Below are 27,482 nucleotides of genomic sequence, written 5' to 3' on the forward strand. Positions count from 1 at the left end.
ATGGGCTTGAATAAACTTCTCATTTTTTGTTTGGGCTATGCTTGAAGCTGACTTCTTGTTTCTTTCAGTTTCCATCCCAAATGGGTCGTACGCTAGGCAATGCACCACTACATGTGTCCGGGGATGAGCATGACGCTAAAAAAAAAAGTTGCTAGATTTTTCACTAGTCGCTTTTGACAAAAAAAAAGAAAAAAAGTCACCAGGAGGCTTTGGAAAGCAAGAAAGCCACCAAGTTGGAATCACTGACGAGCATGACGTCACCGTCCACCACTCCCCACCTCCAAGAAAAGTTCGGGCGAACACACTGAAGGGACGATACAAGCTGATAGGTGCAGTCGCAGTTAAAAGTCAGGGCTCTTTGTACTCATCTGGGCATTGGTAGAGCATGCATAATGTAGAAAAATATTTAACATTGTAAACTCCACAATACACCTTCAAATAAAATAAAAAATCTCTCTCTCTCTCTATATATATATATATATATATATATATATATATACTGTATATACAGTATATATATATAGAGAGAGAGAGATAGATAATATATAAATGTTTGAAGAAAAACATTTCTAAATGATAACAATGCAGATTTATTGTACTTTAAAGTACAACAATGCAACTGAACTGCAGTCTATTCAACAAATATACTGTGCTGGATTTACAGTTAAAAAAAATAAATAAATTGAAGCCACTCGTCACTACTATGTGAAAAACACTTATGTCCATTTCCCCCCCAATTTTTTATGTCTATTTTTTTTTTAATCAAATGTTTACATTTTTGGGATGTATGCATTCAGTTTGATTCCAAAAACATAAAAATGGAAAAACAAAAAAAATAAAACTATGACAACATTGAACGTAAGTGGTTTTCACAGCGACGCACTGTAACATTATGCACAGTTTGAACATTTAATTCATTTATTCTTTCGCATACCACTAGAGAGAGCCCACATACCACCAGTGGTACTCATACCACACTTGAGAATCACTGATGCCACTATGTATGTCACTGTGGAAATGTTTCTAATTTACTTTCCCTGCCACTTAGTTGAAAATAATTCATTTTGGTGTCCTGTAATAATAATGCTAGCACATTTTTCAAAAACCCACCATTTGATAAATGGTTCTGACACATTTGAATCTAAATGCACTCTAGACATGCACACCTAGTTCAAAACAGCCTCATTTGCAGTGGTCACGCGATTTTAGATGTCTCTGAAACACCGGTTGGCCAGACCTTTGCTTCATTTCGTCGAATGGGATTCGAACAGACAGTCTCGAGCATAACGACCATAACCACGACCACGAGCCATCAGATAATGGATCAGCCATATAACATCAAAGAAAAATGTGTTTTCGCTTTCATGCATGACGTCTCACGCTGACTATATGCTTTTGCTTTAATCAAACCCAGTTTGTGAACCTTTTGCTTCTGCTCGGGCTATTTGCACCATACTGTACTGAAACGTATGCCCACCTAACTTCATAATTCAATTAAATGTCAGGTGAGTTTGTCAAATACTAATAGTCTGTCAGACACAAAACACCAGTCTTCTATGTTTATGCTGACTTAAAGTAACAATTTGATGTTTAATTTTGAAGCTGAGGCGCATGATTTATTCACAGGGCTCTCTCTCCTGTGTAAAAGCTGTGACCCCGGGCTCAAGGGTGGCTAGTGTTTAACCCGTTCCAGCGTGGAATGGGACGTGCCTGCCATGTGAAAAGGAAATGGAGCAGGAAATTGGGTTAGTTTCGCCTTTTCCCTCTCCGGTGTCACTAAGCAATCCCCACTACACACACATGAACACAAAGCAACACGCGCACACATCCACTCCCTCGGCTCCAGCTAATAGCGGAGAGACCTGGGACTTTTTTTTTTTGTACGTGTGCGAGTGTGTGTTTGTATGAGTGTGGGGGATTATAGTTGTGTTCTGCCTAAGCCACCAAACACACTCAATCTACTGTCATTCAGCCAGCAAAGCTGAGTGTGTGTGATGGGGGTTGATGGGGGAACAGGGGACCTATTACACACACTGTTAGGCACTAGCAGATAAAAAACATAAAATTGGGGAAACACACTCACAAACACTGTTGTGTGTAAATGCAGAAAATACCAAAGTAGAGCAGCAAACACTCACATTTCCATCAAATCAGAGAACATTACACTGCCATTCATTATTTATTTACAACCCCCTACCTCAAGGACCTAACCTCGAGTTCAAACTTTTTAGTCTTTATATTTTGTGACTTTTAAGTCTCTCTTTGTCCATCCAAAATGACAGGACAGTTCCCACAATATGGCTGGATAAACAAATTCCAGAGGAATACCTGGTACACATAACCTCCTACTGGCTTAGTCTAGCCGATAAATCTCTCCGCTGAGGGAATCGACTGGAACAGACGGTCATAGTCACACAGGCACACACACACACTCTCTGTTTCTATGACAACTGCTATGTGAAAGGATGGGGAGAAGGAAAAATCGAACAAGGAGAGCAATCATTTCATTGCTGTTCGAAAATTAAAGCCTGGTTTTGAGATTGGGCTGGCAGACAAGGATGACGGGGTGGCAGGTATAAAGGGAGGGACATCAGATGCTGAGAAATAATTATAAAGAAAGATAAACAGAGCAAGATGGAGAATAATCCATTGATTTATGAAAAATAATTAATAACCCAAGCACATCTTGAAGGATCGTTAATGTCACATGGGTTCACGATGTAACCGCCCAAGAAGAAATATAAGACCAGTGATTGTTTGTTGTCTTTTACCTTTTTCTTTTGAATCAATTTATGTTCCCCGTCCTGCGTGTTTTTAAAGTTCTACATCGAGTGTACATGATCCATTAGAACTTTGCCGTTTTTTTTCAATGAGTCATTCTTTGCATTAATTGCTATGTTGAACAATTGCATTATTTATTTATTTATTTTAACTGGGCTCCAGTAAGAATTAATGTGTAACTGAATTTTGCATCAATGCACAGTTTTAAACAATCTTAAATCTCTCTTGGATTAATTCTTTTGTTCTCATTGTAACAATTTATTAGCAAACATTCTGTTGCATTTTAAAACTTGATGGGTGCGTATGTTAAAGGTGATATTTGGAGTTAAAATACACAGAAAAGGCTAACAAATGCATGGAAAAGCCCCCCAGAAAAAAAAAAGTTTGAGTGACTACATGTTTCATGCAGTTTTTGAGGGAATAGTTTTTGAACGTTAAATATGAAATGTTTAGGGAAGGGAAGACTACACTCTGCACTCGTCTGTCTGCAGGGCTGTTGCGATGACCACATTATGTGAGAATTGATCCACTGCACTACCATTGTCTTCAATAACACTAAACTCATTGTTCATTTTTATGCTAGGATCTACCTAAGGTCATAAATAAGTCTCCAAATACAGTATATGCCTAACAGAGTCAAGGGGGCTGGAATATATGAAAAGGTTAGATATAATTGATTTGACTGCAGTAAGGTTCCAAAGGTCACTCTCAAATCAAGTGTAACATATGGAAAAGTAGATTTAAAAACAGCTGATATATTTTGCATAATTGTCTACTTTTACAATAGAAAATGTGACCGTCCTGATAGAAAATGATTTTTGCATAATGGTGGCGTATATGCTAACGTTACATTATGAGGAAAAGTTCAAGCACGATGGTTTATCTTGAGTCCAGGCATGTGGAAGTACAGTCACATTTCGATGATTTGTTTGGTCATGTGCATTGTTGACATGAGATTGTTTTGTCTGTCTGGAAGAGTTTTGGTTCTATAAGAGGTGTGCAGAAGCCATTCGTTACTGCAGCACTGCACTGATTTGAAGTATGCACCCTGCAGTGTATACTGTGGCTGCAGGTCTGGCAGCTATACAGCTGTGTAGATGGATACCTTTGGAGGGCTGCTATGAGATTGAAAACTTCTTGGAATGGGAGTAATAAATACTAAAATGTAGGATCTATTTCGAAAGTCATTGTCAGAGACACCAGTGCACAATGTGAAATGGAGAAGTTCACATTGCATCGAACATACATTGAATCTTGGCCATGATGAAGTGAATTTCAGGCTCTAATTGCACCATCAGTGTGTGTCCACCTTAGGTTGCTGCCATGGCATGTTAGGCTGCTTTTTATCCAGACAGTCTGCACATTAAGAGATTGTCTGAGGAGGGCACAACATGCAAATTAGTGCAATCTAACACTCCAGTAATTTGGACAAAGCCAGCAATTACAAGCCATGCTTTGTTTGATTTAACTTGTCTTGAGTGCTTAAGAATTCAATCTGTCCATTGTGCTAAACATTGCATTTAAAACTTGGGCTGGCACAAAAAAAAAATGCTCTGGGTGAGGCTGGTGCCAAATTCAGAGTTGAAAGGAGTTATGTCAAAGGTGATTATATTGCATGACTCCTTCAGGAGCTCCAAAATGTCTCAATCATTTTTGTTTCTGGTATTTCAAAAAATGATTAGCAGAAAATAATCATTCTCCCCTTCATCACAATAACCGCAGTCAGTTTAGTACAACTTTCAGACGTGGTCCACCACAGGTTTGATAAATTACAATGGGTGTGCTATTTGCTTGATGCCTCCCAGTATTTTGCACGTTTTGATAGGTACTAAATGAACTGTAAACTGGCAAGGTTGGTCGTTTGGGTGCCCCTGGTTAGTAGATCAGCTTTCAGATGTGTTTGAACAATAAAGCTTGCACCGGTTTGGAACGTGCAAAGATCTACTAAATTATAGCATTGTCCTGCAATCAATGTTAAAGCAAGTGCACTTGGGCCCCTTGAAAGACACAACAGCATAACAAAATTGTTAAAATGCCCAAGTAAAGAATTTTGACCATAATAAAATCACTTAATTTAAAAGATTTACTGTTGAGCTTTATTTTTTTAACTAAACATAAAACATGCCAACAAGCTTGCAAAAATGAATAGTGATTTGGGCAAATGACTTGTGTGCATGTTCAGTGAAAACATACCTTTTGACACTCAAGTCAGAACTGGGGGGTTAAACTATGCATTTAACTAATAATTGTGCTGACGTGCAACATAAAATATGAGGTTGTGTACTGTCCACATATCATTTGACCTTGCTTTTTCTTTCAAAGGCTCAAGGCTCCTGCATACTAAAATGACATAAACCAGTTACAGCCAACATGCATTCATCAAAAAGATACGTTATATCATTTAAAGGAGTTACTTGTAATTTTGATGAACATAAAATATTTGTGTAAAATCTGAATAAATCACCTTAATAAGAGACTGAGGGTAACACAGCACATACAGTATCACAATCCAACATTAAACTATACACTTTAATTTAAGAACAAACATGGCTGCACCCTTCAGGAAGGGGGAAAAATACTTAATACGTTTCAGTTTCTAAATAATGCACAATAAAAAGTAAAGTCAGGGAAGAACTTGCAAAACCTGTCTCATATTTCCATTAACACTGCTTTTTTGCCCCAATATACGAGTAGGGTGTTCCATAATTTACATAAAACTGCATATTACATTTGTACAAACTAGAACAGAATCCATGTATGTTTGTTTTATCAGTAGAGTTATTTTTATTTTTTAAGCATTATGTGACTCAGAGACAGGGTGCAGCACATATCGTACTACTGTGGCTCAGTTAGAGCTGACAGAACAGTTGACAAATCCCAAGATTCGGAGAGGACTGTAAAATCTACCATGGATACATTGAGCTGAGTTTGTTTCGCTAGACTTCAAACAAAAGATGCTCTGTCATCTAGATGTAAATAACATGGAATAAATGCTGGAATTCTGAACTTTTTGTCTCATATTCATTTTTTATCTGAAACCCAACTGTGACAGGGTGACAGAGCCTTCTTGATAGTTGCTCACACCCTTTGGAACTCTCTTCTGGTACAAATCGCTGACTGCATGGACGTACCGTCATTTAAATTACAACTCAAAACCCACCTTTTTAGAACTGATTTTAATGTGTGATTATTGTCATGTGCTTGTCCTATATCATGTATTGTTTATATGTATGTGTTTAGTGTTAATTTGTAAAGTCTTGTATAACTCAACTGGTGTAATTTTTCTTTCTGCCGCTGTAGTTTTTTGTTGTTTTTTGTGTGTGTATTCTAGTCTAATGAATAGTGCTATACAAATAAAATGTATTAAAGCATTACACTGGTCAGCAAAAAAAAAACTAAATATTTTCTGCTGCAGTTTTTGGATGTACAATGTAGAAATATCTCAGTTGCTTTTCTCTATATTTAATGTAATTTTATATATATATATATTTAAAGAATAATATAATAATTATAATAGGAACAATACTTGAATAGAAAATGGATGGATGGGTTGATGTTATTTTGTCAAAACAAAGCTGAAAAAAATGTTCACATGCAGCAATTTAAACCAAGAATGCTTGGCCACTAAAATATGCCTTAAAGGGACAGTGTAGAATTTTCTGATTTTTCAAAGTTCATTTATAAAAATAAAAAAAACTATACATTTTAATAATATGCTAAATTTGTTCCATCACATCAACATATTTTTTTTCTTTTTAAATGTAATCATAGGTCTAGTAAATTGCTAATTCGTGCCACGCCTTACGGGAGGGTTACATCATATTTTGCTGACATTTTTCTGCCACGGCTATCCGTCCCAAAAGTCTAATTAAAATACAGTATATAGTTTTTTTGATTGCTGCTTTGTTCAAAATTTCAAGATGTATTCTCTTATGCTGGCTGGAGTTGTCCTCTGAAATAATAGCGGTGCATTATGATTTTTACAGATGAGACTATGGCTTTTGATGACTAGGCCTGATGTAAGACACCTCACTCCACTTTCCTATGTGCTGACGGCCAAATCAGCACAGTCTTTCAAAACCCAGAGCTGCGGGAGGGCAGCCGAAATGAAGTGTGCAGGAACTCTTTAATTTGTTACAAGGCAGAGTGATATCAATGTTGCGCCCATCCTATCAGTGGCCGCGATACGCATCTTGTAAATATATTCTCTTCTTGTCTATCTCCCCTTCACCAAGCACCCCTCTCAATCTCCTCTGCACTTTGCTGTTATCATGGTGATCGATGGCAAGGTGATTATTATTCCTCTAGCAGAGCCCCCACACGACACGTGCTGACCTAACACATCATCACATATATCACAAACACGTGGAAAACAAATAAGCACACCCCCTGCACACACACTCAAAGCTAGAGGTTACAAGATGTGTTACCGATAATCTGCAGTAACGAGGTTAATGTGAAGAAGTACATCTACTCCACGTCAAACAGGAGCATTAATGTTAGACTGTCATGTAGCGTACTTCATCACGCACTGTGGAGTTTTGAATCCTTAACAGTCAAAAGATTGCAAACAACGTAAATGTGACATATTCTCTGACAGAGCATAAACACTGTTTACCCCAAGTCACAAATTTCACATAATATAGCACCACGTCCAATCACATTATTGTTGATAAAAAAATAATAATAATTAATAGCTAAATATGAGAACAATATATACTAGTGTAGATCTGCCGTCTGATGGGTTTTATGACTGTATGCGATAGATGCCCCTTCCCATCAATTGATGCCTGTTCAAAAATGATCGTCAACGGGTGGGAGAGTTGGATGAAACACTATCTGTTGGACGTATGTCTGGTGCAGGGGTCAGCAAGCTTTACTGTCAAAAGAGCCATTTTAGGCCAAATAAATAACAGAAAAAAATCTGTCTGGAGCCACAAAACATTTGAACATCGTGATGAATGAAACAGTGTGCTAGTGTTAGTCCGATTTACCAGACCCAATTTTTCATATACTTGCGTCAAATTTTTAGACATTTCTGGCAATTTTACATATTATGGTAGGTTTTCTACCTCATTTTTTGGAGCTTTTATGGCTATTTTTGAATTTTTTTCTAACTTTTTTGGCTATCAATTTTCTGAATTTTTGGGCAATTTTGTAGACATTTTATAGTAATTTGCAGGATTTCTTCTTTTGTTTTAGGAATTAGTTTTTATTGTGTTTTTTTTTTTTTATATTTTTTGAATGTTCTATTTCTTACTTTTTTTAAATCAATTTGTCTGACTTTTTTGGGCAATTTTGTGGACATTTGATGGTAATTTTTAGGACTTTTTCTGTTTCTGGACATTTTATAGTACTTTAATACTTTTTGGACAGTATCAAAGACATTTGATGGTAATTTTCTGCATTTCTTCTTTTGTCTTTGGATATTTTATGGTTACGAATTGATCTTTTTCTTTTCTGCCTTTTTTTTAATCATTAAATTCGCTGCCATTTTTGGCAATTTCATGGACATTTTATGTCAATTTTCTGCTTTTCCTCTTCCCTTTAGAAACTTTTTTGGTCACTTTTTACATTTTAGGTCATTTTAAAAACGTTTTCATTACCTTTCATCTTTCTTTTTCTGACAACTTAAAAATTCCTACAGTTTTTTTTTGTTTTGTTTTTTAACATATCTACAGGTTGCCACAAGAGAGGGAGTTAAGAGCCACATGTGGTTCCAGAGCTGCAGGTTGCAGACCCCTGGTCTGGTGTATTGCCCGACAAAAGACATTTAGCAGCCCATTGTAAATTGACATCAGGTGAATAACAGAAAACACCACTACTCAGTTTGGTTTTATCTTAATAGGCATGTGAGTGTAGAAAGATAAATGATTGCTACATTACACCAGATAAGCCTTTTACAGAAAACTCACCACATGGTGCGAAGGTCCCAGCCTCTTATAGCTGTGTCACTTGCAGTGGCAAGTTGGCTGCAGTTATGGTGAGGGCTCCACTTTCCAGAGGTGAACTTAAGCTGTCCTTTCCCCTCAAGCATAGCGGTGCTGGAGACCTGCAGAGTATCATGGCCCACCTTATTAACACCTCTAAGCAGCCACTTGAAATGTATCTATGGTACATAGCTCATTTTCCAAGAGATATGGCTTTTTCCTCACATTCTCCACGTGCTTTCCAGGATGTGTAGTTTGTGTAGAAATTATACAGTATTTGATGCAAACTACATTGTAGTTAATATTTGCTCAATAAACCACACTAGAATTACAACATCAAAATCACAACTGTTTAGTGTAAAGTGCAAACGTGCACTGCTTCATGTGATTTCATATATTTTAAGATGCCCTAAATGACTAAAAATCTGCTGTCCAGTAAGCAAGCCCCTGCACTGAACCATGCCTCTTCTACTATCAGTGACATAAATCACGATAACTCACATGTTCATAATGCATTAAAGATGAAAAATGTCAGATGATTGCTAAAAAAATGATGTACACGTGCAAGTTAAGGCTGCCTGAATTTCAAATATTGTAACTTATATGAACGCCTTAAATGACATACAATTGGGAGTTTTTATTATTTATTTTTTAAATTGGACTCACCTTCATACATGACTTGCATTTTATGAAAGTTGTCAATGCACCTCAGCAGACCTGCACCTTTACTCATTTTTTATTTTTTTTTGTATTTTACTCAAGCATGGCGAGAACATGCAAACACTGTAATGTACAACTGTAACTCAATGTTGGGTGAAGACAAGGGCTGTTATTATTTTTTTTTTTTTTGCACAGCATGTTTGTCAATAGATTTTCATCAAAACTGCTATTTGTGTCTCAGGGCAACGATGAAAAGGAAAGTAATCGAAGGACTTCACATGCAATCTTTTCTCATGAAAGTCCAAAAATGAATTGATATTGATTCTACAAGCTGGATTTGGATTTTTTTCCTCCCCACTAAAAGTAAGACGTACCAAACAGTCATAAAAAATATAATAATCCTCATGTTTTTCCTTTCCTCCAACGGTCTACATCCTGATTTTTCTCCTTTTCTGTATATTTTGTAGTTGCTCTACAGTCACGCTGTTTAGGCATAAATCATCAATCGAGCTGTTGCCATACAACTTGTGGGAAGTTTGGGAACCCTCTCATTATTTCTCCAATAGCATAAAGAGAATGCCAGTGAGTGAGTGAGGGACTGGGTGAGTCAGTGAGTAAATGAGTGAGTAGGTAAAATAGTTGTTAATTAAAAAAAGTACAGTAAGTGTACCACGTCGCAAAGAGTGGGTAAAGCGGCTGTCCTAGAACAGGCAGTGTGAGTGAGTGACAAGCAGGAAATCAGAAGAGGTTAAAAAACAAAAACAAAAAAACACACCAGGTTTGAAAGAGAAGACAGTTGGGGCTCTGTGTTCCTTTAAGGATTTTAATGCCTCTCAAACATTGCACCAAACATTTTACTGCTTGTCCTGGTTTGGGTCACAGGAGGGGTAAAAGAGAATGTAATAAAAGTGAAAGTTTTCAATAAAAATAAATAAATATAAATATAAAATAATAATAATAATAATGATCATACATTTTATGAAAATTACTCAATGAAAATCTGACATTTTTGAATTGTAGTTCAACAGAAATATTTTTTAACTCATGGAACAAGTGTGTTCAAAAATGATGGTACCCCTATCATAATATTTTGATGCCGCGTTCGCTGTTTAATTCAAACAGACGCTTGCTTGCAGCGGGTTTTTGCTTGCGTCACCACAACCTATTTCGGCCATATTCTTTCGGCTTTAATTTTATCTTGGCCGAATGGCTATTTATGTCATTTTCTGCCGAAAATTTTCGGTGCATCACTAATAATGTATGCAGAAAAGCCATATGAATCGAACTCCCAACATGTTCGCAAAAGGAGTCCACCAGTCCACCAATCTGTAGCGTCCGTAGGGCACAGCTAAATTTGCATATGACACGTTGCGAGTCGGGACAATGCTTACTTCTGTTAACACTGCAACGTGACGTTGTTGTTTTGGGTGTACGTCACTGATGTTAATTGATGACGTTTCAGTTTGCTATCTATATGGATTACCGGACCGATCCCTCTAAATTGTGGATCAGTCTCTTGGGGTAAAATATAGCAAAATAACAATTAAAAAGCACTGTATTGACCCCCAAAGAGGCCGACCCACTGGGCATCTGCCCTGTATGCCAGATGGCCAGTACAGCCTTGGTTTGAATGTGTTATAACAAGGGTGTGCACACTTGTGCAGCCACATTATTTCAGTTGTATATTTTTGCTTGCCTTCAATAAAAGATTCCTTTTTCTATATTTTAAGCTATACAGGTTACGGGGCACAGTAATGGTGCAAAATGTTTTGAAATGTATTTATGTCCTAAAAAACTGGCATTTGGGTGTGTAGAATGTAGACTTTAAATATCTACTGTATTCAGATGATTTTCCTTCATATTCATACGTGCTCGTCCAAACACCCACATTGAAGACATGATAATCTAGGCCAAGGCCTTGTGAGAAAGAAATAGACAAGTTGAAATGAACACATAACCCACTGACAGATAGAGGGAATGGGAGATGGGAAAACCATGGTGAGAGGGGGAGCAGGAAGGAAGGGGAAGAGATATTAGCATTCTCATCAGTACGAGAGGAATTTGTCTTGACTGCCAAGTTTTTTTCTTCTCTTTTTCATTCCCTCTCTCCTAATCAAGCACACTCCCTTCCCACATCCATACATCCTGCTCTGCCTTCCAGCCTACATCTTTCCAATCAAGCTTGGCCGCCCATTGCTCCCTCCATCTTCCTTTTCTCATTATACAGCCTCCCCCGATTACTTTCCAACTCTCCTCTTCTCCCTTGATATGGGATTTAATACCTCTGCTGTCCAGTGTTGGTGTCAGAAGATAGGATTAAGACCTCACATGTCCCTGTGGTTGTACTCAACCTCACATTGGGGTCACTACTTACACCAGAGCACACAATCTGAAAGCAGTATAACAATATTGCCCAAGTATAACATTTATAAATGATGGAACAACGGGAATCTGTGTGTATGTACATTAATTTTCTTTGAGGGGAAACCACTTAACTTCACAGATAGATTAACAATGTGAAGAAAAATATTGACACACATCTCTAAATTTAGATTTGGGCTAGACCCTTAAATCTTGACAAACCTGACCAACTCATTTATTATTAGGGGCCTTTGACTTCACACATGGTTTTCTAGACCAAAACATTTTGTAGAAAGTCTTCTCAGAAATATGAAATCTGAGCTTTACTTAAAGGCGTATTCAAGGATCTTTTGTGCTGCATCTTCCAGGTGGATCATCTTAGGCCCCGTCAATACAAAAGCCAGTTTCAATGTACCCTCACAAGTTTCTTACTGTTTAGGCCATTCGTCCACACGCTGGCGCGGTTTTGGAGTTTGAAACTTTTGAAACCGGGCTCCAGAGTGGAAAGATTTGAAAACTCGCCCCATACGCGTCCGTCTGGACACCATATGCAAGATACTCCTCCAGTGATGACATAATGGTCGCAGCTCGATGACGAAGCATTGTTGCAGATTAATGACGTATGCGCCAATTCTCGCATGACTGCACGCGAACCGTCAAGTCTGTCAACAACAATGGCGGATAGACGTGTCATAGTTGTTTTGTGTAGCCTCCTAAGCTTGCTTATGCTTTTGCAGCAAAATATTTTGCTTCTTTATTCCCACGTTCAACAAGCGGTGTCGTGCTTGAATCACCCGCCATTGTCACTTCTCCTGTGTTCGTCTTTTTCATGTTGGTTTGATACACGCAAAGCCATGTTTGTTCTGTAAATTGCAATAAAGTTAGGGGGGGAAAAGTGCTCGTCTTCTTCGCCGATTCTTCTTCTACGCTTTCTGTTAACTCCCTGTGGCTGCGCTACAGCGCCACTCCAGACTTGGCATATACATTACAGCCGTTAAACGTCCTCAACGTCTTCTTTTGGACACACGCAAATCTTGAAATGCTTTTGTGTGTACGAGATTTGTTTGAGGAACGAAGCCGGCTTCGAGTGTCTGTAGCATGTACCCGTTGAGCTTCGGACTCAGCTATTCATCGTTGTAGCTCCACCGATATCACCGCATACTTTTAAAAAGACTGAGATCCACAAGAGGACATCCGTCTATGAAGTGAGGCCGGCTGCAGAGACTGACGAAGATGATGATGAAGATGAGATTACACGTTCCCGACATTTGATAGGCGTTTCCCCCGGATAAGCAGGAGAGCTGGTAGGATGGTCTTCCGCATGCACAGTTTTTAAAAAGTGATGAACGGACGTTTGGCTTCTACTTTTCAAGAAAATCCTTGAATACACCTTTAACATAAAAAGTACATGAGCATTTTTCTGAAGGGCCAAGAACAAGGACAAGAAGAAATTTGTTATGAAAACAGCACTACTGCAACACATTTATCTCACAGATATCCACTGGAAACATATCACATTGATACTTGAAATACATGGCACTATTACAAATTTTATTGCAAAGTCAGTACATCACAGGCATACTGTTGAAAACTACATTAACACTTTGTACTTAAAAAAACCCAATTGCATTCCTTTAGAATGTTTAACAAATACACCAAACACACTAATAGTCTTATGTCACAGAATCAGCCAAAGCAAAAAACTAACTAATTTGACTGAAATAGCACAACCTCAATGAGAAATGAAAGCAGTGATATATTTTATTGTGTTTTTATCTTAGTACTATTTTTTATTTCCAGTTTTGTTTTAATAGTGTTCACTGCATTTTAAATGCATGCTAGCTGACCTGGATAGCTCCTTTTTATTGTTCTAATTTGTATTATTTTATCCCTATTGTTTTTTTTAATCAGTTTTTTAATATATGCAGCACTTTGGGCAGTGAATAAAGTAGGCAGTAAATAAACCTTGACCTTGATATCATTAATGTACTTATGATAACCTTAACGACACTCTGCGTTGACAGTGGGAAGTTTGATTTTCTGTTCATGGGATTGATTAAAGTTTGGCAATTTGTAATGTAGTTATTCCTTTGTCTAAATTAGTTCCCCCTGCTTACTTACTCCTCCTCGTGGCTATTAGTCAGAGTGCATTTTGTCTCTCAGTCTTTGTCAACTCCATTTTCTACAACTTATACTCATCAGCGTTATAGGTGAGCTGAAGCTCATCACAATTGACTTCAGGTGGGAGGTGGGACAGAGTGGTTATCAATCAGCAGGACACAAAACAACTGTACACACTCACATTTCACAATTACAGGCAATATAGAAGTGTGTGTGTGTGAGGGCAGGGGGGGGGGGGGGGTATGGTGAACTGAGTATGAGAGATTAGTGGACTCTGCTGGTGTCACAGGGAATAAGGACGTGTGCATCTGATAATGTAGAGACAATATGGTGGTTATCAAATAATGAGTTTACTATTGTGAGATATGGTGTGTGTGTGTGTGTTTGTCTTACTGTGGCCTGTGTGGAGCTCTCTTGCAGATCCCAGAGAAGTACATGGTTATCAGCCAATGAAATCACACGCTTGCCATCTCCCATTGGCTCCCATAGTACACTGTGGATTTCAAAACACACACACGATTCTTGAACAAGCACATTAACATTGTGTATTGAACAGGGGGTCATTGATCCAAAATATGATGGTATGATCAAAGGGGGAAAAGTATTTATTTCTAAAGGTAACTCCAAATGCATGGAGGACCGCAATGCATCCTACTAGACACCTATGGATTTCACCCCCGCATTCCAATACATAAGTGGCTGAAAGCATGATTGAGAGTGTAGTTACTCCACCTAGTGGTAAATTAGGGTTTCATCAACCATGCATTCCCTCTCGTCCTCTCCCTCGCCCTCTCCCCCATCTCTGTCCCCCACATACGATTTCATCCTTGTGGGTATTTCAAGTACTGCTATAAACAAAAATGAGACTATGTTTTAAATACTGGGTAACTGTGACGAGTCAGTTCTGTTACTTTGAGTAAAACTTTTATTATTATCTACGGAATAGTCTGGCATTATATAGCACAGGGGTGGCCAAGTTCGGTCCTCGAGAGCCACTACCCAGCCTGTTTTCCATGTTTTCTCCACTAACACACCTGATTCATGATCAGGATCGTTGTCAGGCTTCTGCAAAGCTTGCTGATGAGCTGATCATTAGAATCAGCTGCGCTGAAGGAGGAAGACATGGAAAACAGGCTGGATAGTGGCTCTCGAGGACCGAACTTGGCCATCCCTGATTAGCATTTGTATCGAGCAATTCATAACAAAAGAATGTCACAGCTAATCCAAACCCCTGATTCTTTCAATCCAGTGTTCAAAACAACAGTGGAATAAAAAAAAAGTTGCCTCACTGATGTGGGAAAAAGTGGGTTATTTTGCTGCATGCCTAGCTTTGATTCAACCCGCACACTATGGTCTGCATAGTATTGATTCCACACCTGCTTGGTCATTCTTCACTGTGCTCAGCATAAAGTACAGTATGTATTTCATGCTTGTTCCTTGGAGATGAGCAGCTCCATGACAGAGTTGCTCAAACTGGTGCTTTATAACTCCCTTGTAATGTTGATTGGCTCACTCATACTCTTTAGTGCTTATTATTTTAGGCTTGGTGCCTACACATTTTAGAATAAGGTATGAAACTACAGTCACAGAAACATCAAGCTACTTGGAGAGTCTTATAGCCTTTACCTTTAATGAGCGGTCTATAATTCTCTTTCTAATCTCTTGAGACAGTCCACCCCCTTCATCCTGTGTTCCATCATTAGAGCAGACCACGTCACATCATCAAACAGCACAGTGACTACTTGTCACCCTTCAAATAGATCAACTGACTGATCACAAATTTGAAGACACCAGTGATGCTATTTGGTTGAATGGTCAAATTATTTTCTAGGGTTAATATAATTTTTTGTCCTGCAGGCCTGTTTCATGAGTTTGTTTTTATAGATAATTCCGGTGAACCAAAATTCAAAAGCAGTGCCTAATTTCATTGGTTAATTTTCATGAAGTTCTTATTTCGTATTACCTTTGTCAGGTTTGAGGTTTTTTTTCCTGTGACCATTGTGGGTTTTTTTTGCAACAATTTTGTCCATGTGTGTACATGACTGTACCTTTCACAAACAACATAATGTGTGCATATTCACATAGCAATTTTGGCTTGCCCTACTATGTTAATTAGATTTATGGGGACATGTGCGTGGCAACAATTGCTTTCAATACAAATGTGATTCTTGGGTGTGAAACTTCACATTCTTGTAGTGGCTGGCGGCATTCTGCCTCTGATACTATGTCAGAGGTCGGCAAATTCAAGGGTAGACTTCAATTTTCCAATTCTGCAACGGTACCTTAAATACAGTATGGAGAGCCAAAAAACAGCTTAGCTGGTCAGTCTGTGATGAGCTGTTGTGCTTTTGGAGTCAAAGAACAGACCAAAAGCTCAACCTCAACCTGGGGTCGAACATGTACTGTATGCTTGTTAAAGTCTGGATTCAATTAGATTTTTCTGGGTTAAATTCAGTAAGGCAAAATGTCACCGAGCTCTAAAGTAGTTGTTATGTTATTATAGGTAAGTAAACTCCAACTTTTAGAACCTAATTGTTACCTTTAAGCAACAGCAATATTTTTAGTTGTTGAAAAAAAAAGTTGTCAGTGTGGGGGAGTGTGCTTAATTCATTTTACAAAGAAGAAACAGATTTAAAAAAAAATGTAAATGTGTATTAGGCAAAAGTGTTATTGCTATTTAATGATTTAACAAAACAATATCCCCCACATATACACAAAATAAATCCATGTAAATGGTCGTTATTTGTATGTACAACTTTTTTAGGGTTTGGGTTTTAAGAGCCATTTCATTGAGTAAACAATACAGCATTGATCATTACTATCGTTCTTTGATGGCAGCATAACCTATATTCTCTCTAAAGTGTGTAGGATAAAATCGATTGAAGTTAATATGTGTTTCAATAATATTCAATCACACCTTTTACAGCGGAAGAAATGTCCAATGCCTTAGACAAGAAAACAACATCATTGTACAGTTAAGAGTTTGGTGTGATTCAGAGACCCAGCGGGTTTGTTTGGACAAAGTCATGTTAAGGAACATTTCTGTCAGGCAAATGTATCAAGAAGAGGGCAGCTGTTCAGGAAAAAAAAAAAAACACTGATGAGCAGCAAGCATTTGAAGCTGCTGGTGGAGTCCTTACAACAGAGGTAGGGTAGAGTTCGCCAGTCGGCGAGCTGGCGAACTCAGTAACAGGGTTAGTTTTCACTAAGAACGCTGGCGTGACGACCGGGGCCTTGCCCCGCTGGGCCTGGGGTTCGGGGGTGCCGCCGTCCCCCGGTGCTCCCATCTCCCTTTCTGCCCCCGGTGTTTTGTCCCACCACGTGGCTGGAGGTGGGGTGGGCACGGGTGGCTGGGTGCTGGGGGGTAGGGGGGTCTGGGGGTTTGGGGGGCGGCTGGGGCTGGGTTGTGGTGGGTGGCGGGGGTGGATGGGGGCACGGGCCGTGTTGGGGTGGGGGGCGCTCCTGGGTATGCTCTCCGGCCGGTGGCCCCTGCCACAATCCAAAACATGCAGCACTGTGGCCTTCAAGGACTGAGTTTGCCCACCCCTGTCTTAGGACCTCATGATGCAGGACCCTCCTAAGGCTTGCATTGCAATTATTCATAACGTGTCAATAAGGTGGAACCCTACAGTAGTCTTTGAAATACATGAATACTATTTTTTTTTATTAATTTTGCATGTTAGGATCATTAAAAAATCTAAAATATCCATGTGAGCATAAATGCATACACCTCTAGTATGTGCCATGTGCCTGATTGCCGCCCAAAAATCATTTGGGAAATGATTCAGCTCACTTGCAACCTATAGCAGTATAGAAAATGGATTGAAAGATAGTTGGATGATTTGGGCAACAATAATGTGTGAGACCCTTCATGGTGCCTGAATGTGTCATCTTTGAGAAATGTTGAGTCTCAAACTGAAATTTGCTGCTATGGTCTAAAAAGAACCATGCCTTCCGCAGCAAAATAATTCTCATGCAAGACAACACACCATTCCACGCTGTTATGCATATGAAGAGAAAAAAACTCATTGTATGGCCACCATCATTACCTGACCTCAACCATATTGAGAACATGTGGAGCACCCTTAAACTAAAACGAAGATATACTGCATGAGGGTGGATGGCACAGCACCTCCTGGAGGCAATTCTTGCATTCTCAAATGAGATACAGTCTGAAACTACTATTTTAATGGATGAGAAAGTTGTAAAGGTGATAAAGGTGAGTTGTGGCCTACACAGAGTCAAACATACATACACAGGAATGTTCATATTCTTATATGAATACAAAATCTAATATCTTTACTTTTCCCACCTGACATACACAAACATGGACACGCTAGTGCAAACAATGGTGAGTGTGAGTATAAATGCACATTAATGTGTTTTGAAGGAGGTGGAGGGACCAGATCAAAGCCATTCATTTAGGGAAGCAAAATAGTGCCCACTGGGCACAGTGGGCACTATTTTGCATAGCATAGGCTATAAGATATGCACACACATGTACACACCTAATATCCTTGTGCAAGATGTGCTGTATGTTGAGATATAGGAGCTAAAAATATCAATCTTTACAGAAGCATTGCTTGACCTAACTTTTGACTGACACACACACACACACACACACACACACACACACACACACACACACACACACACACACACACACACACACACACACACACACACACACTCATGCTATTTCCCACACTTCTTCCAGTCTTCCCTTTCTTCCATCTTTATCTCTTCCTTACAGACACAGTTACAGTATGCATCACTTTAACTGATTGGCATCTCTAAAAATGATAGCAATCGAGAGATACTAATGAACAGTGGACTAAAATGAGAAATGAGCATCGATTTCCTTTCTCATAGGTGGTGAGTTATGGGAAGGCATTGTGCCTCACAAAAGACAAAAGACTCAGGCTGTGAGTACAACCGGAGATGCGGGCCAGTCAATAGTCTGAGTCTCAGAAAGTAAAACAATATTCAAATGTCAGGGAAGTGGAAAAAGGACAATATAATACCCATCCATCCATCCATCCATCCATCCATCCATCCATCTATTTTCTTAACCGCTTGTCCTCACAAGGGTCGCGTGGGGTGCTGGAGCCTATCCTAGCTGGCTTCAGGCAGTAGGCGGGGTACACCCTGAACTGGTTGCCAGCCAATCGCAGGGCACACAGAGACGAACAACCATTCACACTCACAATCACACCTGTGGACAATTTTGAGTGCTCAATTAACCTGGCATGCATGTCTTAGGAATGTGGGAGGAAACCGGAGTACCCGGAGAAAACCCACGCAAGCACGGGGAGAACACGCGAACTCCACCCAGGAAGGCCGAAGCCCGGACTCAATCTCACATACTCTGCACTGGGAGGCGGACGTGCTAAGCAGTCAGCCACCGTGCCGCTGCACACAAAATAATATAACTAACCCAAAAAACTTTGCTTTCCCAGTGTTTAATAAATAGACAGAAAGATTAGGCAGAGAGATAAGATAAGTGATGCATGATATCTATCAAACCAATAATTATTGGGAGAAAATTATATCACTTGTATCAGTCCAATATTGGTAATTTAGGCCGATATTGAAAGCCACCTCAAATACACGAACATTGATCTGGTTACTGTCACTTTAACAGTCCAAGCCTCTGCTGCATGACATAGGCGGTAATATGACGCAGCTGCGTGCAACTTCAGGAGACATTTGTCAACACAGCTTTAGTTTTCCCAGAGCAGTTTATTTGAAATATAGGGCTTTAGACTGCTCCCAATTTGAGCGTGCAGTCGCCCAAATTTCACGATGTGGCGACTAAAAACAATTATAGGTTGTACACGTACAACCAGTCAAAGTCTCCTGGACTCTAAAACTAATGTATTATATACATTGAAACTTGGGGTAAAAATTTCACAAGCGCACGCACTGCTAGCTGGGTCTTATTTACTTGAAAGAAAGCCGCAGCTGATGGACCCAGGGTGGTCACCCGGGCTGATACCTGTGGTACCGCCTCAGGAGCGGCCTGCTTTGGGCAGCCGCCGGAGAGTAATGAAGTGAGCCGTGCTTTTTCCTTTTTGACTGTAACTTTACCCTTGTTGCTAGGTACTATAATCGTATGGACTTAATCAACATTGGAGAGCAGTACAAATTTGACGAATTCCAGCGATTTTTCGCCGTACTTTCAACATCCTGAACCAGATGGCGCGACCATACGGGACCTTCATGGACTGTTGTCGGGTCTTGCAGGTAATGTAAACAATAGTGGAGCAGTCAAATTGAGGACTGGCTAAGCTAATGGCTAACAGTGAAGAATAAGTGGTTCTGAATATGAATGGATAGTTAGTATGGCAGTGTACTGTGCCCTGCTGTATACAAATGGCCACAGCTCGTTGAAGTGCAGCTATGGTGAGAGATATTTTTAATTGCTTGTTTTTATTGTGGTCCTTGACAAGATCTTCACATGAAAATGGCCAGTAGCACTAAAATGCTTAAGGTCCTGTGTGTATTTCAAATTGTGTGCAAAGTGCACTGTTGAAATTTCACTGCAAAATAAATATTTTTGTGAGTGATTTATTCTTTGAAGAACAAAATGCGACCATCTTTATTAATACAGTACGTACTGATACGCATCAGAGCTTTTGAGTTTGCCCGCCTCACCGTCTGAAGTGAAAAGAGTGAAAAAATATATAGCAAAACATGTGACTGTACGTTGTTGCTGACCATCATCTTCCGTCATCCTCCGAGCCTCACTACATTCGTAGGAAGCGGGATTCAAATGTTTTATTCTTTTAAAATGCAACATATATATATTTGTAGTTTACAGAAAAAAAAGTTATATGTATTGGTTTGGAGAATCTGAAAGATATCGGTATCGGTGGGGGAAAAAAGTTATTGTACATACCTAGATAAGATAAAATCAAATACAGCTATTCCCCCAAAACACTTACCAGGCTGCGTTGCCGCGGGCTCTGTCGTCTAGGTGACAAAGCAGTTCCAGGGTTTGAGGGTTATGGGCTGAGTCGTCAGGAGACTCATGGTTTCCTGTTTCATAATTGGAGGGCATCCGCCATACTGCTGCACAGGACACCACCCGGCTGTCACTGGCTGGATGGGAACGACATGATATCATTCACAGATAGTGAGAAACAGATTATTTTGTCATTCACACAAATTTAAGAGCCAGAGACACCCTGGACTGCTTTTCAGTTGCTGACCATACAAAAAATACAAGTGAAATTATAAGTGTATATATTATGGGAAAAAGGGGGGGGGGGAAGTGTATATAATATGGGAAAATTACTTTTTAATTTCTTGTGTACAAATTCTTGGCTCTCTGGAGTGTCTATATCACCCAATGAAGTGAGAAATTACACAAAGCATGTAAACAAGGAGCAAGGAGGGACCTACCAATTTACAAATATAAAAATGAGATGAGCCCCTACATATGGGCCATATTTACTACCGTAAACACTGCAGCACTTGATGTCGTATGTTGTATGTATGTGTGACTCGACGTCATGTTTGATTTCAGCAAGGCAAAACACAGGTCGTGAAAATCTGAATTCTTTATCCTTGTATTTTTACAAATACATGTTCAATTACCTGGGAACTAGTTGAAATTGTGGGGGAAAATGGCATGATCTGTCTCATTTAAAAATTCTTCATACCTTTAAATCAACACATTTTATGATGGCCTGGAGAATGCACAATGACAATAAATAAAAAAGCAATACTAAGCATGATGTACATTTGAGATGTCTTGATTTTATTCGTATAAAATAACATAATTTCCATCTAGGCTTATTTGTTACCTGGAGATTTATTCCATGCTACAACTCTTACATTAAATGCATAAAACTAATTAATAAGCAGACACGACAAGTTAGTTAAAAGGCAAAAAGACAGAAGAAAGAAAACAAAATACATCAACAGCAAGTGAATACAGATAGAGGCAGTGGAAAAGACTGGCACTCACTTTTGTTGTAGCAGGTGGTAAGCACATCTTTGTCTGCAGGACTGGCACCAATGTTCCATATCTCTCCAGCTTGGTGTAGAAGGACATTCTTATTAATGATGTTATTCTCATCATCAAAGTCAATGACGTGGATCTTGAAGGAAGGACAACAGAAACACAAAAGAGATTGACTTCACTTCCATTTAAATTCCATTTAAGTAATCTAAAAGTACATTAGACGTGAATAGTAGAGTTGAAAAATGAAGACGTAATCATTGCTCAGTATTTGCGTTCTAGTTGTACTGATATGGCATTGTGAGAGACAGCAAGATGATACTTAAAAATAAAGAAAAAAAATTCTTGCTACATATTGCCACAGCAACATAAACACACCACACATATTATATTTCAAATTGAGCAGCAAATGCACAAATGCGCATAGAAAGAAAAAATCACAGTATTGATAACTGATGCAGTTGAATCAATACCATAAAATGATACATAAAGTGATATGTCGCAGTAGTGAGTGAAATTGGTATGTTATGGCTAAGAGTCTGATCTGTTGATCACTGCATATAAAATTGATGCTTACAGTTTTGTGTTTTGTGGGTCTAAATGACATGAGGTGTGAATGTGTGATTTAGTTCCTACCGGTGGCAAAGATTATGGAAATCCCACTGCAGAAGGATGATCATTTAAATGTTAAATTTGGAAACAAATAAGTACATCACGGACGTTTGACGATTTAAAAAAAAATCAAAATACCATCCTTGTAGATTTAAAAATTGCATTAATACAACCTGGGTGCAAAATGACAACCATACTATTATTGAAATCTGCAGTAGTGCTGTGCTGCCAGGCGTAAGAAAGCTCAGATGCATTCTCGCGTTCACAGTTAAAAGAAAAATGTTTGGAGTCATTTAAATTCAGTTGTTGCATTGGGTCCTTTGCTTCTTTTCCCTCAACATTGCACTGATGTATTTTTTTCATCTTAATTTGGCCTTTAAAATAACTGTTAAAACACTTTAACAAGTAATGGTAGATTTTTACATGTTATAGGATTATGTAAAAAGAGGAAAATTGATTTTCTTTGCAAATACCCAGAAACCCACAGCATGCTTTTCTGTAAACAGAAATAAATGTTACTTTAAAACCCCTTGGCGGTATTGTGACCCATTTTGGTCTTTTTGATGGTTCTGACCAAGCCCTTTCAAAATAAAATACTGCCCACGGGTTTGAAAAAAATAAAAAACTTTCCTCCTTGGATGTATTTTGTTTGTTTTAAATTGTAATACTAAATCTGTTGTGTTAAAAGTTGGCATGAACAGCTAACACTGCAGTACATCTGATTTAGTTTTGAAACATTATGGATGCTAGCTGAAGAGCTATCCTATACCATTATTATGACAACCACTGAATTTCATCAATGCACACTGTGTGCAGGCAATTAAAGACATGCGAGTAGACCTGCTATGATGTTCGTGTTTTCATTAATTCTCACTTAGCATTGAGATTATAAAAAAAATAAAAAAATAAAGTGTTTACCCTCTGCAGTACATTTTGGTATAGTTAGTATAACATTTTTGTTTTGGTTTCTGATCCATTTTGCTTCATTCATCCCATTTCCAATCACAGTGGTGTCAGTCGGGTTTCCAGTAGTGCAGTTATATAGTTGGGGCCAAGACTAAACTTGTACATCACTGCAGTTAAATCAAGCCAGTAAAGATTTACAGGGGATGCAACCCTTCAACTATATCATTAATATTGGTGCGTGTTAGAAGGCAGGTCCTTGACCCGTTATATGACTTAGGCCTTGGCTGATGTTAAAAACAATCAACAGTTGTCTAAATTCCAACAAGGTAAACTTGTATTTTACAACCTTCCCATTTTATTGAGGGACTTTCATGACATAGGAATCTATTCAACACGGGCCCTCAGTTAAATTCAGTTCAGGGCCCACAATACAGTAAAAAGTGAGGTTCTCTAGGGTTGATCAGACAACTAAAGGCAGTATCCCAAATTGGAGATGCACTTACAATGTCTAAGAGGACTGTAAATGGTGATGCCATGGCCAGTAACTCCCACTCCTCTTGCCTGTTTGCCATTTACAGGCTTAACAAGAGGATGAAAGAAAGCAACATGAAGAAGAGGAGGGGATGAGCATCACAGCCACAGAGTCCCTCAGCCAACTCAAAGTCAGCAAGGCAGCTATTAACCTTGGGTTGGACTGCAGCAAGCAAAAAAAAATAAAAAAAAATAAGCAAAGTTATAATTTAATGGTGGTGGGGGAGCGGTACAAATAAATTCAGACCGACGGGGTGGGGTAATTGGAGGGCCTAGTAATAGGGTCCTCCCAAATAATCCCAGGTGCGAGGGGAAAGAGAACCTCCAACAGTCCCTCCCCCTAGGTGATTTATACGTCTCTCTTCCAGGCCTGGGGAGTGACTCATAACTTTGAACCACTTGGGCACCCGGCCCAGCTCTTTTAATTATGTGCTGGAATGAAGGCAGGGAGAAGTAGAGGAGGGAGGAGGGAGGAGGGAAGAGGAGGTAAGGGAGGGATAAAACCAAGCTGGCTTGTGGACCCCACTTCAGGGGCCTCTGTTCTAAAGCTCTTTAGCCGCACAGATGACAGTAAGCGGTACGGAGGAGTAGAATGCGGGTGAGAGGTGCCAAGCTTGGGCACTTTATCTCATTAGCGGCCTTAAATGCCATGCCGACACACACTCCGATCTGTCATTCTAGCTATTGGTCTCCAAGGGATTTGAGAGGTGCTCTGCGAGTTAAAAGAGGCATTTCCACCCTGCATTATGCTTAATGGAAGGTGGAGAGGCCACAAGGCTTATGGATACAGAAGGAGCTCTCCGGGCTGAAATGCCAATCGAAAAAACATTTTTCTTAGTGTTGGTTAAACTCTGCCAAACTAAGCAGATCATTTGTGGCCAGCAAACACACAAAAACTTGAAAATATAATTACTTCCGTTGAAAACAACATACAGCACAACTTATGATAAAAGCCTGCAATGGTAGGCATGTTAGTATAGAAATAGTACAGGCTTAAGTAAAAAAAAAAAAAAAAGACACAGGCTGCTGCACTCTTTTTTTTCCCCATATACAATCACTGTGTCTCTACTACATTACAATGACGGACGAACGTCAAGATTATATAATCTTAATTGGTGGAAAAAAGGGTCAGCACCAAGCAGACTATTTTCGTCACCTGTAAGGAGCATTTCCACATGCTGATGAGTCTTGGAGTCGAAGTGCAGATCACAAACAATACAGCCATAATCATGGGCCGTGAGAAACAGATTTTTTATTTATTTATTTAATTTAATCGCATCCCCGTGCTTGCGTGGGTTTCACCGGGTACTCCGGTTTCCTCCCACATTCCAAAGACATGCATGGCAGGTTAATTGAACACTCCAAATTCTCCATAGGTGTGATTGTGAGTATGGTTGTTCGTCTCTGTGTGCCCTGCGATTGGCTGGCAACCAGTTCAGGGTGTACCCCGCCTACTGCCTGAAGCCAGCTGGGATAGGCTCCAGCACCCCCGCGACCCTAGTGAGGAAAAGCGGTCAAGAAAATGGATGGATGGATGGAATTTAATCGCATTCCACACGCATTGCATGGCAACCTGGTCAACTTTCACTCGCTTTGCACCTTCAAAGTAGCCTGTAGATGAGCTGCACACACATCACTGGCAGGGATCAGTATAACTTCCGGATCCACGAGTTAATTTTGCGTTAAAAGTATGATATGTATTCAAAGAAATGGTATTTTCCAAATGGATTTCTATGGAATTAACACATTTTAGGAAAATTCTATGAACTAGAAAGTAGGGACACACAAGTCAACGAATCATCCCTCTGGTGGTTGTGCATGAATTTCCAGGTTATGCATGGTGGATGTGTCAGTGTCATGAGACAGGACATATTTTAATCATTGTGTGTGACCTATTTCTTTGTAAATACCCCATGTTATATCATAGAGATCCGTGGCTAATAAAGTGAAGCAACCAATATCTGTACATATTTGTTTTTATGGCAAAATTTAGCTGTTGGGGCTTTTAATCAAGGTGTGTTTTGTAGACTGGAAATAATGGTAGTTACATCTAGCTCAAATTTGTTTGTACTTTTGCCTTGATCTCAACCAGTGCCATTTCCTTTCATAGATTCCTACACTACTCCTTTGCCTGCTTTACCATCTTGTCTCTTAAACACCAGAAACCTGCATCTATGTGTACCTCATCTCTGACCAAGTCAAACAACATTCACACTCTTTGTCGGCTTAAATGAAATCTTGTTTGGGCTGATGCTTGAGTAGAGGAAGTGTCAAGAATAGTATATTCAGCTATTGACAATGTGTGATAAGAAATTACAAAGATCAAGTGGTCACTGTCACCGTTTCCAACAAGCATAATTTTTGACTGTTTCTATACAAGACTTGGAATGAGCTAGGTTTGCATTTGGTGCCAGACCATTTTCACATTCAAGTCTGCCAGAAAACAGGCTCATTTTTCTCTGGGCAGACATTTCTCGCTCTCACCGTCATCCCTATTTTTCTTAGAGAGCTAATTATTTCTCTTCCCGTTTAGCACCAACTGTTTCTCTCATCTGTCTCTGTAATGACCTATGCAAGATGTGCATGCCGGCATGCATGCACACAAACTCATCTTTCTTCCCAATCACACATACAAACATACAGTTCATACAATAAAACACATGAACAGTTAATCCATAATACGAGAAACCATAGTTAGAAAAAGGGTTAATGTGTAACAGTTCTGTATATCATAAAGAATCACACTTGGCTGAAGTCCTGTTATTTGTTATTGCATTATGAATGCACAACTGACTGGGCTACATGTGAGGTTCCAAACAGTGTTGAAAAAAGGTTGATACAAATGAATCACATAAAATTAAAACTGATCACGTACAAGTCATCTACAGTACACTATAAAATAAAATACTCACATTTAGCATATATGAACAGTTGGACACAGAGTTGTACGATATAATGATTTATATTGCGGAAACCAGTGGTGTAGTGGTCCCTGGAGAAGTGGGCATACTCTCAATTTTCACCATTTTTTTTTTTAAATAGTCCAAAAAAAACGGCCTCTTTTAGAAACGGTGACATGTAAGAAATAAAAATCTGTCTTTTGTACTTACTCACAATAATAAAATTATCACGACTTGTTAAGAACAGTTTGGTAACACAAGTTGTCGACAAGTTGTGGTGACAGTGAACAAGATAGTCGTCCATTGCTGGAGCTCTCCATGCAAGCCAGCGAGACTTCCTTCTTCGCCGCCGCTCACTCGACCAATGAAAGGAAGCTTGCAACGGTGGAGTCCAACCCAAGACATGCTTAGGACCGCCCCCTCATTTGAATAACATTTCTTCCTGGCAATATGGACCAAAACTGCCAAAATTAAGAATAAATAAATGACTAAATAAATAAATAAATGACTAAAAGTGAAAATAAAAACTAATATAAAAAAATATAATTCCAAATTTAAATACAAATGTATCAATTTATGTATATATATATTTTGTTGTTTTTATTTCAATTTATATTTATTTTTTGGGATTTTATTTTCTAATTATATATATTTTTATATCTGTTTTTATTTCCACTTTCATTCATTTATTTAGTCATTTATTTATTTTGA

At 39.0% G+C, this 27,482-nt stretch overlaps 1 protein-coding gene across 1 annotated transcript in view; it reads right to left on the reverse strand.

Annotated features, from left to right (window-relative positions):
- The window catches only part of eipr1 (EARP complex and GARP complex interacting protein 1), a 41,106-nt gene that overhangs the window by 11,970 nt on the left and 1,654 nt on the right, over window positions 1-27,482 (reverse strand). Inside the window, exons 3-6 of the mRNA XM_077586089.1 lie at window positions 21,829-21,961; window positions 20,801-20,957; window positions 14,247-14,346; window positions 8,697-8,833 (exon numbers count right to left, since the gene is read on the reverse strand). Coding sequence (XP_077442215.1) covers window positions 8,697-8,833; window positions 14,247-14,346; window positions 20,801-20,957; window positions 21,829-21,961 — 527 coding nt within the window. The remainder of the gene's footprint in view (window positions 1-8,696; window positions 8,834-14,246; window positions 14,347-20,800; window positions 20,958-21,828; window positions 21,962-27,482) is intronic.

Source organism: Vanacampus margaritifer, chromosome 1 (assembly GCF_051991255.1).
Source record: "Vanacampus margaritifer isolate UIUO_Vmar chromosome 1, RoL_Vmar_1.0, whole genome shotgun sequence".
Taxonomy (NCBI): Eukaryota; Metazoa; Chordata; class Actinopteri; order Syngnathiformes; family Syngnathidae; genus Vanacampus; species Vanacampus margaritifer.